The 16743-nt window shown below is 51.7% G+C and overlaps 1 protein-coding gene across 1 annotated transcript in view; it reads left to right on the plus strand.

The window, feature by feature from the left end:
- The window catches only part of clpb (ClpB family mitochondrial disaggregase), a 136465-nt gene that overhangs the window by 15816 nt on the left and 103906 nt on the right, over positions 1 to 16743 (plus strand). Inside the window, exon 3 of the mRNA XM_085999763.1 lies at positions 8734 to 8820. Within this exon, the coding sequence (XP_085855889.1) occupies positions 8734 to 8820 (87 nt within the window). The remainder of the gene's footprint in view (positions 1 to 8733; positions 8821 to 16743) is intronic.

Here is a 16743-nt window from a genome sequence, read left to right on the forward strand (position 1 = left end):
CTGCAGTTGTACAGGGCCTTGGTGAGACCACAGCTTGAGTATTGTGTGCAGTTTTGGTCGCCTTATCTGAGGAAGGATGTTCTTGCCATGGAAGGAGTTCAGCAAAGATTCACCAGGCTGATACCTGGGATGGCAGGAATGACGTATGAGGAAAGATTGGGTCGATTGGGCTTATACTCACTGGAGTTTAGAAGATTGAGAGGGGATCTCATTGAAACTTATAAAATTTTGACAGGACTAGACAGACTAGATGCAGGAAGGATGTTCCCGATGGTCGGGGAGTCCAGAACCAGGGGTCACAGTCTAAGGATAAGGGGTAAGCCATTTAGGACAGAGATGAGGAGGAATTTCTTCACCCAGAGAGTGGTGAACCTGTGGAATTCTCTGCCACAGAAGGCAGTGGAGGCCAATACATTAAATATATTCAAGAAGGAGTTGGATATATTTCTTAAGGCTAAAGGGATCAAGGGATATGGGGAGAAAGCAGGGACAGGGTACTGAACTTGGATGATCAGCCATGATCTCATTGAATGGCGGAGCAGGCTCGAGGGGCCGAATGGCCTACTCCTGCTCCTATCTTCTATGTTTCTGTGTTTCTGTTTTCCTCTCTCTCTCTCTCTCTCTCTCTCTCTAGCTCTCTGGTCCAGGGTTCAAGTACGTGCTCCGGCCATTCCTTTAAAGTGTCAGCTGTGGCTCAGTGGGCAGCACTCTCGCCTCAGAGTCAGAAGGTCGTGGGTTCAATTCCCACTCCAGAGACTCGAGCACAAAATCCAGGCTGACACTTCCAGTGCAGTACTGAGGGAGTGCTGCACTGTCGGAGGGGCAGTACTGAGGGAGCGCCGCACTGTCGGAGGGGCAGTACTGAGGGAGCGCTGCACTGTCAGAGGGGCCATCTTTCGGATGAGATGTTAAACCGAGGCCCCGTCTGCCCTCTCAGGTGGACGTAAAAGATTCCATGACTACTATTTCGAAGAGGAGCAGGGGGAGTTCTCCCCGGTGTCCTGGGGCCAATATTTATCCCTCAACCAACATCACTAAACAGATTATCTGGACCATTGTCACATTGCTGTTTGTGGGAGCTTGCTGTGTGCAAATTGGCTGCTCCATTTCGTACATTACAACAGTGACCACACTTCAAAAATGTATTCTATTGGCTGTAAAGCGCTTTGGGACGTCCTGAGGTCAGGAAAGGCGCTACAGAAATGCAAGTCTTACTTTCTCCATTTGCTGCAGTTGGTTTGAAGGTTTCAGCACTGCTTGGCCGGCCCCAACACTGAAGGAAGGCAAAGCTTCCGTGGAGTCTTGCTGTGCCCCTTCAACTTCAATTCTTTTAATCCCAGTTTCCCCCCCCCCCCCCCCCCCCCCCCCCCCCCCCCCCCCCCCCCCCCCCCCCCCCCCACGAAGACGTTGGCTATCATTGGGCCAGTCCTGCGCCCCCCTCCCCCGAACAGCTGCTCTCCAAGCGTCAGCCAGCAGCGAGCCTCGGCGGACTATTCAACTGTGGCGGCATTTTAGTCAAGCAGCTTTATTTAGGATCACAGAATAATACAGCACAGGAGGAGGCCATTCGGCCCATCGTGCCTGTGCCGGCTCTTTGAAGAGCTCTCCAATTAGTCCCACCCCCCCTGCCCTTTCCCCACAGCCCTGCAAATGTTTCCCCTTCAAGTATTTATCCAATTCCCTTTTGAAAGTTACTATTGAATCTGCTTCCACCGCCCTTTCAGGCAGCGCATTCCAGATCACAACAACTCGCTGCGTAAAAAACATTCTCCTCATCTCCCCTCTGGTTCTTTTGCCCGATTATCTTCACTCTGTGTCCTCTGGTTACCGACCCTCCTGCCGCTGGAAACAGTTTCTCCTTATTTACTCGATCAAAACCCCTCATGATTTTGAACACCTCGATTAAATCTCCCCTGAACCTTCTCTGCTCTAAGGAGAACAATCCCAGCTTCTCCGGTCTCTCCACATCACTGAAGTCTCCCATCCCTGGAACCATTCTGGTAAATCTCCTCCGCACCCTCTCCAGGGCCTTGACATCCTTCCAAAAGTGCGGTGCGGACACAATACTCCAGCTGAGGCCGAACCTATGATTTATAAAGGTTTAACATAACTTCCTTGCTTTTGTACTCTATTTATGATGCCCAGGAATCTGTAAGCGTTTTTAACAGCCTTCTCAACCTGCCTGCCACCTTCAATGATTTGTGTACATACACCCCCAGGTCTCTCTGTTCCTGCACCCCCTTTAGGATTGCACCCTTTAGTTTATATCGCCTCTCCCCATTCTTCCTACCAAAATGCATCTCTTCACACTTCTCTGTGTTAAATTTCATCCGCCGTGTGTCTGCCCATTTCACCAGTCTGTCTCTGTCCTCCTGAAGTCTGTTACTATCCTCCTCACTGTTTACTACATTTCTGAGTTTCATGTCCTCTGCAAACTTTGAAATTATGCCCTGTACCCCCAAGTCCAGGTCATATAAATGTAATTTGGGTGGGGGTGGGGGGGGGGGGGGGGGGGGGGGGAGATAGTCAATACTGAGGAGGACTGCCACATATTACAAGAAGACATTAAGAAACTTGCAGAATGGGTATATAATTGTCAAATGAATTTCAACATGGGTAAGTGTGAGGTATTACATTTTGGTAACAAAAATAAGGAGGTTGCATATTACTTGGAAAATAAGAATCTAAATGGGGTAGAAGAGGATCTCCGAGTACAAAATCAACTCACTGGAAGTAGCGACGCAGGTTAACAAGGCCATAAAAAAAGCAAATCACGCACTGAGTTTATTTCTAGAGGGATAGAATTGAAAAGTAGAGAAGTTATCACAGGGAGTGGTTGAAGCGAATAGTTTAGATTCATTTAAGGGGCGGTTAGACAAGCATATGAGGGAGAAGGGAATCGAGGGTTACGCTGATAGAGTTACATGAGGAAAGACGGGAGGAGGCTCGAGTGGAGCACAAACACCGTCATGGACTGATTGGCCCTCGTCCATGCCTTTGTTACCTCTAGACTTGACTATTCCAACGCACTCCTGGCCAGCCTCCCACATTCCACCCAACGTAAACTTGAGGTCATCCAAAACTCAGCTGCCCGTGTCCGAACTCGCACCAAGTCCTGTTCACCCATCACCCCGTGCTTGCTGCCTTCTGGTTCAGCAATGCCTCGATTTAAAAATTCTTATCCTTGTTTTCAAATCCCTCCATGGCCTCGCCCCTCCCTATCTCTGTAATCTCCTCCAGCCCCACAACCCTCCGAGATCTCTGCGCTCCTCACATTCTGGCCTCTTGAGCATCCCTGATTTTAATCGCTCCACCATTGGTGGCCGTGCCTTCAGCCGCCTGGGCCCTGAGCTCTGGAATTCCCTCCCTAAACCTCTCCGCCTCTCTCTCCTCCTTTAAGACGCTCCTTAAAACCTCCCTCTTTCACCTGTCCTAATTTCTCCTTATGTGGCTCGGTGTCAAATTTTGTTTGATAATCGCTCCTGTGAAGCACCTCGGGACGTTTTACTACGTTAAAGGTGCTATATATAAAAAAGTTGTTGTTGTTTCTGTGCTGTTTATTCTATAAGTTGTCTGAATCAGTGGCCCACAGGGCAGTGTAGGTCCTAACCGAGCCAGCGGGCTAGCAATGCGATATATACATTGCCTGTGTCGTCTTCTTAGGCAGTCCCTCGGAACCGAGGATGACTTGCTTCCACATTAAACATGAGTTCTCAGGTGACTGATGAGTCCAATGCGGGACCTACAGTCTCTGTCACAGGTGGGGCAGACCGTGGTTGAAGGGGCGGGTGGGTGGGGGTGCTTGGGTTGACGTGCGCTCCTTGTGCTGCCTGCGCTTGGCTTCCGCTTGCTCCCGGCGAAGAGACTCGAGGCGTTCGGCGCTTTCCCGGGTGCTTCTCCTCCACTTTGTGCGGTCTTGGGCCAGGGATTCCCAGGTGTCGGTGAGGATGTTGCACTTTTTCAAGGAGGCTTTGAGGGTGTCCTTGAAGCATTTCCTCTGCCCACCTGGGGCTCTCTTGCCGTGTCGGAGCTCCGAGTAGAGCGCTTGTTTTGGGAGTCTCGTATCGGGCATGCGGACAATGTGACCCGTCCATCGGAGCTGATCGAGCATGGTCAAAGCTTCAATGCTGGGGATGTTGGCCTGAGCAAGAACACTGACGTTGGTGTGCCTATCCTGCCAATGGATTTGCAGGATCTTGTGGAGGCAGCGTTGGTGGTACCTCTCCAGTGCTTTGAGGTGCCTGCTGTACATGGTCCATGTCTCTGAGGCATACAGCAGGGCAGGTATCACTGCTGCCCTGTAGACCATGAGCTTAGTGCCGGGTTTGAGGTCCTGGTAACCTGTCGTTGCCCTACGTGTCTGTGTAGTGTACCTGGCAGGGTCTGAATGTAACGTGTTACTCTCGGTATCTGGGAGTGGGGGTGGCGGAGGGGGGGGTGCGTGTTGTGTGGGGCTGTTAAGGGGCGACCAGCTTCACCGTAACTGACCCGGTGCCCCAGTAATGTCAGCTTAATACTGTGAAAAGCTGCAAGTTAAACAGACTCACACAGACACCGGCTTTGTGAAGGGCTGGCTCGGGAGCAGGCGGCCTTTTTTTAAACAGTAACAGATTGCGCTAACCCACTGTTTGCCAGAGTGACTTCAATCGCATCATGACTCTCTCTCTTCCCATTGTCGGGTGAGAAAACAAGAAGGCACAAAAAAAAAGTTCAAGTTTCTCGTCCTTCGCTGCTTCTGGAGATCCACCTGTCGAGGAGGGCAAACTGAGCTGAGGGGGAGGGGGGTGGAAGAGGGCTGAGCCCAAACTCAAACACAGCCTCTGGCGTTTCTGGGCTTCAGACTGATTTCTCGCAGTCACTCACCCAGAACCTTGGGCCAGGGTGGGGGTAAATGCTGCACCAGACATCTGGCAGCAGTCGCTCGGGACTTTGCAAGCTGGCTTGCCGAGTTTAAAAACTGAAGTAAGAAAGAGTGCGCGGCGACCCACGCTTTTAGCTATTTAAAATATACTATTTTTTGCCCGTTATGTTACTGTCTAGGAGCATAGGAGGCCATTCAGCCCCTCGATCCTGTTCCGCCATTCAGTTCGATCCTGGCTGATCCGTATCTTCACTCCATCTACCCGCCTCGGTTCCTTTTTCCCTTCATCCCCATACCCAACAATAATCTACCAATCTCAGTTTTAAAATGTTCAAGTGACCCTCCCCCAGCCTCAACAGCTTTCTGGGGGGGAGAGTTCCAGATTTCCACTGCCCTTTGTGTGAAGAAGTGCTTCCTGAAGTTTGTCTGAAAGAAAGACTTGCATTTCAATACCACCGTTAACGACTTCAGGGGGTCCCGTGTAGCCGCTGTTGTAATGTGGGAAACGCGGCAGCCAATTTGCGCACAGCAAGCTCCCACAAACAGCAATGTGATAACGATCAGATCATCTGTTTTAGTGATGTTGGTTGAGGGATAAATATTGGCCCAGGACACCAGGGAGAACTCCCCCTGCTCTTCTTCAAAATAGTGGCCGTGGGATCTTTTACATCCACCTGAGAGAGCACAAAAATCTCGGCTGATATTCCAGTGCAGTACTGAGGGAGCGCTGCACTCAGAGGTGCCGTCTTTCGGATGAGACGTTAAACCAAGACTTAAAAGATCCCATGGCGCTATTTCGAAGAAGAGCAGGGGAGTTTTCCCCGTTGTCCTGGGGCCAATATTTATCCCTCAACCAACATCACTGAAACAGATTATCTGGTCATTATCACATTGCTGTTTGTGGGAGCTTGCTGTGCGCAAATTGGCTGCTGCGTTTCCCACATTACAACAGTGACTACACTTCAAAAAAAGTACTTCATTGGCTGTAAAGCACTTTGGGACGTCCTGAGATTGTGAAAGGCGCTATAGAAATGCAAGTATCTATGTCTTTCTGCCTTTCTTTCTTCCTTTCCCTTCCTCCAGCGATTTCCAGCTCGCTACCGCCCTCAGTCAGTCGGTGCGTCCGTGTGGGGGAAGGTGAGGGCGGCCTGGACAGGTACAAAAATCAGGCGACAAGGGCGAATGGAATATTGGCCTTTATCTCGAGGAGGCTGGAATACAAAGGGCTGAAAGTTATGTTACAGTTGTACCGAGCTCTGGTCAGACCCCAGCGGGAGTCACTGGGTTCAGTTCCGGGCCCCGCACCTCAGGAAGGATATATCGGCCTCGGAGGGGGAGCAGCGCAGATTCACCAGAATGATACCGGGGCTGAAAGGGTTAAATTCCGAGGACAGGTCTAGCCCTAATTTTAAGGTTCTGCCCCCTTGTTCTGGACTCCCCCACTGGAGGAAATAGTCTCTCTCTCTCGACCCTGTTCTTTTAACATTTTAATCACCTCTATTCGATCAACCCTCAATCTTCTGAACTCAAACACAAGCCTAGTCTGTGCAACCTGTCCCCATAATTTAACCTTTTAAGCCCCGGTATCATTCTGGTCAATCTGTGTGTGTGTGTGTATATTTTCACATTGTCACAATAGGATCTGCCAGATGTATGGAGGGGCGGTTTTGATCAGTCAGGGGATCTCTGACTCAAGTAGTGGCTGCATGTAACAGTATCACTTCACCCAGCAGCGTCTGCAGCAGCGGGCCAGATGGGCTCCATCTGTGTCTGGTGTGGGACGGTCTGTATCCATCACAGGTAACCAGTCACCTCAGCTAGTCTAACACAGCTGTTGTGTGACTGGGGTATAACACAACACCCCCCCCCCCCCCCCCCCCCCCCGGTGTACCATTTAACTCGACGTGTAATGCTCCCTCCGAGATCTCTGCGCTCCTCCAATTCTGGCCTCTTGAATATCCCCGATTTTAATCGCTCCACCATTGGCGGCCGTGCCTTCAGCTGCCTGGGCCCTAAGCTCTGGAATTCCCTCCCTAAACCTCTCCACCTCTCCCCTGTTTTAAGACGCTCCTTAAAACCTCCCTCTTTGACCAAGCTTTTGGTCACCTGTCCTAATATCGCCTTATGTGGCTCGGTGTCAAATTTTGTTTGATAATCGCTCCTGTGAAGCGCCTTGGACCGTTTTACAGAATTAAAGGCGCTGTATAAATGCAGGTGGTTGTTGTTGTTCCTGCCTCCCACTGCTGCCGCTGGGACCTGCTCCCTCTCCGCAGCCCATAACCTGCTTCCCTTCTGCTTCTGAAACCCTTGTTCCTTCGCCTTTCATCCCCCGGACCTTGTGCACGACCTGACTGCAGGTGTGTGTGCCATCGGGACTGACCTCCAGCTCTGTCCCGCCACTAACAGTGTGGGTTTCAGCAGACTGCGACTGGTCATTGTACGCTTTTAAACAGGGTGCAGGAACAGAGAGATCGGGGGCTATTTTTTTAAATATTCATTCATGGGATGTGGGCCTCGCTGGCAAGGCCCAGCGTTTATTGCCCGTCCCCAATTGCCCTCGAGAAGGAGAACGGTAACAGTGGTTTACCACAGTGGTGAGCCGCCCTCTTGAACCGCTGCAGTCCGTGTGGTACACAAATCTTTGCCGGTGGCAGGACAAGTTGGAAAGGCTGTTTAAAAAAGCAGATGGGGATCCTTGGCTTTATAAATAGAGGCACAGAGAACAAAAGTAAGGAAGTGAGGCTAAACCTTTATTAAACACTGGTTAGGCCTCAGCTGGAGAATTGTGTCCAATTCTGGGCACCGCACTTTAGGAAGGATGTCAAGGCCTTGGAGAGGGTGCGGAGGAGATTGACCAGAATGGTTCCAGGGAATGAGGGACTTCAGTGATGTGGAGAGACTGGAGAAGCTGGGATTGTTCTCCTTAGAGCAGAGAAGGTTAAGGGGAGATTTAATAGAGGTGTTTAAAATCATGAAGGGTTTTGTTAGAGTAAATAAGGAGAAACTGTTTCCAGTGGCGGGAGGGTCGGTAACCAGAGGACACAGATTGAAGATAATCGGCAAAAGAACCAGAGGGGAGATGAGGAGAATGTTTTTACGCAGCGAGTTGTTGTGATCTGGAACGCGCTGCCTGAAAGGGCGGTGGAAGCAGATTCAATAGGATCTTTCAAAAAGGAATTGGATAAATACTTGAAGGGGAAAAATTTGCAGGGCTGTGGGGAAAGGGCAGGTGAATGGGACTAATTGGAGAGCTCTTTCAGAGAGCCGGCACGATGGGCCGAATGGCCTCCTTCTGTGGTTCTACGGTGGGATTTGTACACACATTCTCCAGATTACTAGTCAAGTAATATAACCGCTACACTGATGGATTCATTTTCTCTTGAAAAGAGAAGACTGAGGGGTGACCTAATAGAGGTCTTTAATATTATGAAAGGTTTTGATAGAGTGGATACAGAGAGAGTGTTTCCACTTGTGGGGAAGAGCAAACCGAGAGGCCATCAATATAAGATAGTCACCAAGAAATCCAATAGGGAATTCAGGAGAAACCTCTTTCCCCAGAGAGTGGTGAGAATGTGGAACTCGCTGCCACAGGGAGTGGTTGAAGCGAATAGTATTGATGCATTTAAGGGGAGGCTGGATGAGCATGTGCGGGAGACGGGAATAGAGGGTTACGCTGATGGAGTTAGATGAGGAAAGACGGGAGGAGGCTCGAGTGGAACAGAAACGCTGGCACGGACTGGTTGGGCCGAATGGCCTGTTTCTGGGCCGAGATCCTGTGGAATTCTTCGTCCATTAACGAGGGTGGGGCAGGGCTGGGTAATTTAGCCGTGTGCGAGTTGCCGCGCTGACCTCGCTGCCTTGTCTTTCCGCAGGTTGCTGTCCGCTGGTGTCCCCACCTCACATCGGCACAAGCTGGGCTGGACCCCACTGATGGTCGCAGCCATGAACAAGAACCACAGGTAGGTGCCTCCGTCCACTGAGGACAGACTACTCGGCTCACCCTCGACCGAGGCCCCAATCTGCTCTCTCAGCTGGACATAAAAGATCCCACGGCCACTAATTCGAAGAAAAGCAGGGAGTTAATCTCCTGTGGCCAATATTTATCCCTCAACCAACATCAGTGGGGAAAAAAAGGATTATCTGGTCATTATCATGTTGCTGTGTGTGGGATCTTGCTGTGTGCAACTTGACTGCCACATTTCCCGCATCCAGAGGTCGTGAAAGGCGGTATATAAATAGAAGTTCTTCCTTTCTTTTCTATTGCTATGTGGCTTTTTAAATAAACTGGATCCCTGTTGTCGATTTTTAAATTCTCATCCTTGTTTTCAAATCCTTCCATGGCCTCGCCCCCCCTCCCGATCTCTGCAACCTCCTCCAGCCCCACAACCCCCCCCCCCCCCCCCCCCGAGATCTCTGCGCTCCTCCAATTCTGGCCTCTTGCGCATCCCCCAATTTTAATCGCTCCACCATTGGCAGCCATGCCTTCAGCTGCCGGGGCCCCAAGCTCTGGAATTCCCTCCCTAAACCTCTCCGCCTCTCTCTCCTTCTTTAAGACGCTCCTTAAAACCAACCTCTTTGACCAAGCTTTTGATCACCTGCCCTAATATCTCCTTATGTGGCTCGGTGTCAAATTTTGTCTGATAATCGCTCCTGTGAAGCGCCTTGGGACGTTTTACTACATTAAAGGTGCTGTATAAATGCAAGTTGTTGTTGTTGTTGTCGTCTACCCTATCAAACCTTTTCATAATCTTAAAGACCTCTTCTGCATCTGTTTTTGATCAAAGTTTCAAAATAGAACAACAGAACACTGTTCCTGGTCTGACGAAGGGATTCCAGCCACGACAGGCACTGGAAGTAACTCCGGTTTTCCCCTCAGTCCTTCGCCCTCAAACCTGCCACATTCCAAGAGCCAGCTGTAGCAGTGGACAACAGTCACACTTCACTGCCGCTCATTGTGTCCGCTCTCTCTACTCTCTTTTTTGAAAAAGAGAAAGGCTGTTTTTTTTTTATCCTCTCAGCTTCCCGACTTTTCTCTCGCTCGCTGCATCTCTCTCTCAAACCGCAAACAGACTCGCTTGGACTTCAAAGCGATACGAAGAGGGACATCTCCCCTCAACCCGGTGTGTGTGGCCCATGACCCTCACACCCTCTCCTCTCCCCGTCTTTTTACAGCCCGGAGCCATCAAAGGCAGATTTCTTGAAGAGGTTTTACACACACACACACACATAGCATTTGAGAGAGATGGCGACTGAAGGGCTTCAAAAACAAATAGAATAAATAAGGGAAGAACAGAAGTTCCCACCGCACACGGCCTGGGTGCACGTGCTCGCACTGCGCCAGCCGAGAGCGGACACTGCCTCTTTTGTCTCGCGGTCTGGCGCTGATCTTGTTCCGAACCATTAAAGCCTTTCGCTTATGAACTGGAGACAGTGAGGAAAGGTTTCCTTTTTCCAGGGTCAGCGAGACTTGAAAGCAAGTTTGCGTAGCGGCTCAGGATTTGAAATTGGATTTCAAAGCAGAAAACAGTCCCCCCACCGCCCTTGTAAAGTCAGAACCCGCGGCACTTGGAGGAACCCCCCCGCCCCTTCGATGCATGTATAAGCGTGTGAAGAGCACACAGCTCCAGCCCGCAATCCAAATCCTTTCATTCATCCTCCACGACAACTTGCATTTATACGGCGCCTTTAACGTAGTAAAACGTCCCGAGGCGCTTCACGGGAGTGATTATCAAACACAATCTGACACCGAGCCACGTAAGGAGATATTAGGACAGGTGACCAAAAGCTTGGTCAAAGAGGGAGGTTTTAAGGAGGTGTGAGAGGAGGAGAGAGGCGGAGAGGTTTAGGGAGGGAATTCCAGAGTTTAGAACCATAGGCAGCAAATAGACGGTGAGTATCTGAAAGAGACTCCCAAAACTAGTGCTCTACTCGGAGCTCCGACACAGCAAGAGAGCCCCAGGTGGGCAGAGGAAACGCTTCAAGGACACCCTCAAAGCCCCCTTGAAAAAGCGTAACATCCCCACCGACACCTGGGAATCCCTGGCCCAAGACCGCACAAAGTGGAGGAGAAGCATCCGGGAAGGCGCCGAACACCTCGAGTCTCTTCGCCGGGAGCAAGCGGAAGCCAAGCGCAGGCAGCGCAAGGAGCGCACGTCAACCCAAGCACCCCACCCACCCGCCCCTTCAACCGCCGTCTGCCCCACCTGTGACAGAGACTGCAGGCCCCGCACTGGACTCATCAGTCACCTGAGAACTCATGTTTAATGTGGAAGCAAGTCATCCTCTGTCCCGAGGGACTGCCTAAGCAGGAGAAGATCTGAAAGAAGAGACAGTTGAATATTTCAGAGCTGTCGCCAGGAGTTTATTTCCCAGTAATCGTGGCTTTCCCCACGTGACACGGCCTTACACTGGAGCGGTGGTTATGTCACTGGACTAATGTTGCAGAGAACGTTAGTTCGAATACCACCGTGGCAATTTGAGAATGTCAATTCAACTTTAAAAAAAAAAAGAAATCTGGAAACAAAAACGGGGTGTCAGTAAAAGTGACCGTGAATCTGTCGGATTGTTGTAAAAACCCAACTGGTTCACTGATGTCCTTTGGGGAAGGAAACCTGCCGTCCTCACCCGGTCTGGGCCGATAGGTGACTCCAGACCCACACCCAACGTGGTTGACTCTTAACCGCCCTCTGAAGTGGCCACTCGGATTTATCAAACTTGCTCCCAGCGTTTCAAGAAGAAGGCTCACCACCACCTTCTCGGGGCAACTCAGGATGGGCAATAAATGCCGGCCTTGCCAGCGATGCCCACATCCCGAGAATGAACGGTTAGAATCAAAGCAGAGATCTCTTGATTTGAAACGCAGTAGCCTAAAAGATTATATATTTTTCTCTTGTGTCCTATCTCTTAATTTCTATCTTGTCTTGGGTAGGCTCACTCAGTATAATTCTCATCTCTGAGTCAGAAGGTTCAAGTCACACTCCAGAGACTTGAGCTCATAATCGAGGCCGACACTCCCAGTGCAGTACTGAGGGAGAGGCAGTACTGAGGGAGCGCCACGCTGTCGGAGGGGCAGTACTGAGGGAGCGCCGCACTGTCGTAGGGGCGGTACTGAGGGAGCGCCGCACTGTCGGAGGGCCAGTACTGAGGGAGCGCCGCACTGTCGGAGGGCCAGTACTGAGGGAGCGCCGCACTGTCAGAGGGGCAGTACTGAGGGAGCGCCGCGCTGTCGGAGGGTCAGTACTGAGGGAGCGCCGCACTGTCGGAGGGTCAGTACTGAGGGAGCGCCGCACTGTCGGAGGGCCAGTACTGAGGGAGCGCCGCGCTGTCGGAGGGTCAGTACTGAGGGAGCGCCGCACTGTCGGAGGGTCAGTACTGAGGGAGCGCCGCACTGTCGGAGGGCTAGTACTGAGGGAGCGCCGCACTGTCGGAGGGTCAGTACTGAGGGAGCGCCGCACTGTCGGAGGGTCAGTACTGAGGGAGCGCCGCACTGTCGGAGGGCCAGTACTGAGGGAGCGCCGCACTGTCGGAGGGTCAGTACTGAGGGAGCGCCGCACTGTCGGAGGGTCAGTACTGAGGGAGCGCCGCACTGTCGGAGGGCCAGTACTGAGGGAGCTCCGCACTGTCGGAGGGGCAGTACTGAGGGAGTGCTGCACTGTCGGAGGGGCAGTATTGAGGGAGCGCCGCACTGTCGGAGGGGCAGTACTGAGGGAGTGCTGCACTGTCGGAGGGGCAGTACTGAGGGAGCGCCGCACTGTCGGAGGGGCAGTACTGAGGGAGCGCCGCACTGTCGTAGGGGCGGTACTGAGGGAGCGCCGCACTGTCGGAGGGGCGGTACTGAGGGAGCGCCGCACTGTCGGAGGGGCAGTACTGAGGGAGCGCCGCACTGTTGGAGGGGCCGTTCTGAGGGAGCGCCGCACTGTCGGAGGGGCAGTACTGAGGGAGCGCTGCTCTGTCGGACGGGCAGTACTGAGGGAGTGCTGCACTGTCGGAGATGCCGTCTTTCCGATGAGACGTTAAACCGAGGCCCCGTCTGCTCTCTCAGGTGGAAGTAAAAGATCCCTTGGGACTATTTCGAAGAAGAGCAGGGAAGTTATCCCCGGTGTCCTGACCAATATTTATCCCTCAATCAAGATCGCTAACACAGATTATCTGATCATTATCACATTGCTGTGTGTGGGAGCTTGCTGTGCGGCAATTAGCTGCCGCGTTTCCTACATTACAACAATGACTACACTTCAAAAAGTACTTCATTGGCTGTAAAGCACTTTGGGACGTCCTGAGGTTGTGAAAGGCGCTATAGAAATGCGACTTCTTTATTGGCCCGTAATTTCCGATCGGAGGCTTCCCGCGTGCGGAGGCCTCCTGTCGGAAAAAAATCTACGCTCTTACCTGAGGGCTCCCGAGGTCCGTACTCTTCCGATCCCGGGCCTCTCCACAGTCGAAGTGCGCAGGGCCCAGGTATCCCAGGGGAGCGGACAGTTCGCAAGGTTCCGTGGATCACGTGGGCCAGGCCAGCCAATAGGAGAAGGGAATCCCCCCTCATACTTTTGACAGATAGACCCGTCAAATATATGAATGGAAATCACCCCAAAAAGATACTAAAACATTAAATACATTTTTTAAATGAGTTAAAATTACATTTAATTAATGTTTTTAACAGGGCTAAAAATAAACTTACCTTTTTTTAAAGTATTTTTTAAATTATAAATGAGTGAAAAAAAATTTAAAAAAACTTTTTTCAACTCTTATGCTGGTAAAAGCAGGCCTTCCGCAGGCTTTTACCAGGCGTAAGATTTCTAAGGGTTTTCAGCGGGCGGAGGTTCTCCAGAAAGCGGAACTCTTCCCCCCGCAGAGGCCCTTCTCCAGGGCAGGCGTCCGATCTGTCGACTGGATTCTTAACAGATTGGAAATGCTGGTTTTCAGCGCATGCGCTTGGCGTGCCTGAAACTGGCATTTCCGATGTCCCTACGGGTGTGTACACAGCCCGTACACACCCGTAGGCATCGGAATATACGGCCCATTATATAAATCAAGCCATGTTGTGAATCTGCTCATGATCCTTTGCAGCAGATGTTTATTTTAAGTTGGGCTCTCGCTGCCAATCCAGGACATCGCCAGCGGTTTGATGGGACGCCTCGGATGTTTACCTAGCTGTCCAGCGGCCCCACTGCTCGGGGGGAAAGCCACGTCCATATATAATTGACCCATCGTACGTTCTATTTCCCAGCGCCGTGGCCTTTGTGTGTGTCCAGGAGTCCCGCAGGGATCAGCGATCGCCCTGCTTCACCACACATGACTACCCCATTCCTCCCGGTTTGTGCTGAACTCAATAAGACCAACACCCACTTCCCCACCCCCCGCCCCCACCTATCTCCTTCCCATCCCCTTGCCAAGCTCCCTCTTAGTTGTTGGCATGCCTGATTGCAGTCACCATTTCCCAGGTTTCCCAATCTGAAAGGACAGTGTGCTCAACATTTGCCTGAGTAAACTGTGTTTTAGAGCTTCTCTCTCTCGTTCTCTCTCTCTCTCACTCTTTCTATCTCTCTCGCTCTAGTTCACTCTCTCCCTGTCTCAGTTTCCCTCCCTGTGTCTCACGTTTTCTTTGCTCGCTATCTGTCACTCTTTCTGTCCCAATGTGTGTGTCTCTCTCGTCCTCTCTCTCGTCCTCCCTCTTGTTCTCTGTTTCTCTCTCTCTCGCTTTAGTTCACTCTCTCTCTCCCTGACTCTGTTTCTCTCCCTGTGTGTGTCTCTCCTGTTTTCTCTCTCTCTCTCATTCTCTTCTTCGCTCGCTATCTGTCTCTCTCTAGTTCACACTCTCTCTGTGTCTCTGTCTCCCTGTCTTAGGTTCTCTCCGTGTCTCTCTCTCGTTTTCTTTGCTCGCTGTCTATCTGTCTCTCTCTGCCTCACTTTCTCTCTCCCTCTCCTCTCTTGTGCCTCAGGTAAGACCACTCTGCACCCTCAGTTTAGATTGTGGGGTGGGGGTTTGTTGGGGGGAAAAGCCTCTAGTCAGATCTGGTGTAAATTGTTCACCTGCAGTACTTTAACTTGGCGTTCTAACACCATGTGCTTCAGTGTAAGAGCAGGTTGGTGAAAATGTTATATTGTGTCCACCTCACCAGATCATTACAGATGAGGAAGGCCATTCGGCCCATCTTAATGCACCCATCCTAAGAGAGACCACAACATCAACCCATTGTAGCCTCTGATTGATTCTTAAATGATTCCAGGCATTTTGCCTCCACTACGGTTATTGATCTGGACGGTTAATTGTGTCAGCCATAGCTCAGTGGGCAGCACTCTCGCCTCTGAGTCAGAATCTCGTGGGTTCAAGTCCCCACTCCAGAGACTTGAGCACAAACTCTATTCTGACACTCCCAGTGCAGTACTGAGGGAGCGCGCACTATCGGAGGAGCAGTACTGAGGGAGCGCCGCACTGTCGGAGGAGCAGTACTGAGGGAGCGCGCACTGTCGGAGGAGCAGTACTGAGGGAGCGCCGCACTGTCGGAGGAGCAGTACTGAGGGAGCGCCGCACTGTCGGAGGGGCAGCACTGAGGGAGCGCTGCACTATCGGAGGGGTAGCACTGAGGGAGCGCCGCACTGTCGGAGGGGCAGTACTGAGGGAACGCCGCACTGCCGGAGGGGCAGTACTGAGGGAGCGCCGCACTATCGGAGGGGCAGCACTGAGGGAGCGCCGCACTGTCGGAGGGGCAATACTGAGGGAACGCCGCACTGTCGGAGGGGCAGTACTGAGGGAGCGCCGCACTGTCAGAGGGACAGTACTGAGGGAGCGCCGCACTGTCGAAGGGGCAGTACTAAGGGAACGCCGCACTGTCGGAGGGGCAGTACTGAGGGAGCGCAGCACTGAGGGAGCGTCGCACTGTGGGAGGGGCAGTACTGAGGGAGTGCCGCACTGTGGGAGGGGCAGTACTGAGGGAGCGCCGCACTGTCGGAGGTGCAGCACTGAGGGAGCACCGCACTGTCGAAGGGTCAGTACTGAGGGAGCGCCTTTAACTAATAACTAGACTAATAATCCATCCAGCCGGAGGTCAACTAATGTGGCGCGCTACCTTTCTAAATCTTTATCCAATGTCTCGGTAGTGTGGCGGATTTGTTACCGGACTAGTAATCCAGAGAATGCGAGTTCAGATCCCTCCATGGCAATTTGAGAATTTGAAGTCAGTTTTTAAAAATCTGGAAATAAAAATCTGTTAACAGTAAAAGTGACCGTGAAGCTGTCGGATTGTTGTAAAAACCCAACTGGTTCACTGATGCCCTTTAGGGAAGGAAACCTGCCGTCCTTACCCGGTCTGGGCCTATAGGTGACTCCAGTCCCACAGTAACTACCCTCTGAAATGGTCTAGCAAACCTCAAGTTGTATCAAACCCGCTGCCAATATGCTTTTTTAACAACCTTTTCAACTTGTCCTACCACTGTCAAGGATTTCTGTACCACACGGACTGTAGCGGTTCAAGGCGGCGGCTCACCACCACCTTCTCGAGGGCAACTAGGGATGGGCAATAAATGCTGGCCTTGCCAGCGACGCCCTGATCCCGAGAACGCATTTTTAAAAAAAAGCTGCAACCTCCTCATTCAAACCCTTCGTAGGATACGATTCAGTTTAAACATGAATTGTGCAGTTGGTAAAAGCAGAGTATTACTGAGTCCCGGCTCTGCTCTGTGCTGAACCACTGCCGCATCAGTTAAATGCAAGAAACACTTGCATTTTCAGCATGGGGGAGGGGGCGGGGGGTGTCATTATAACCTCGATTATGAGCCCACACTCCCTGTGAGTGAGGATCCCTGTTGGCAGTGTGGGATCACGGGATTGCCCATATACAGCACCTCTTCACGTCCCAAACTCTGCTGCCCGTATCCTAGCCCGC

This window comes from Somniosus microcephalus, chromosome 10 (assembly GCF_052327205.1).
Source record: "Somniosus microcephalus isolate GS21.2 chromosome 10, FLI_Smic_1.0, whole genome shotgun sequence".
In the NCBI taxonomy this organism is placed as follows: domain Eukaryota; kingdom Metazoa; phylum Chordata; class Chondrichthyes; order Squaliformes; family Somniosidae; genus Somniosus; species Somniosus microcephalus.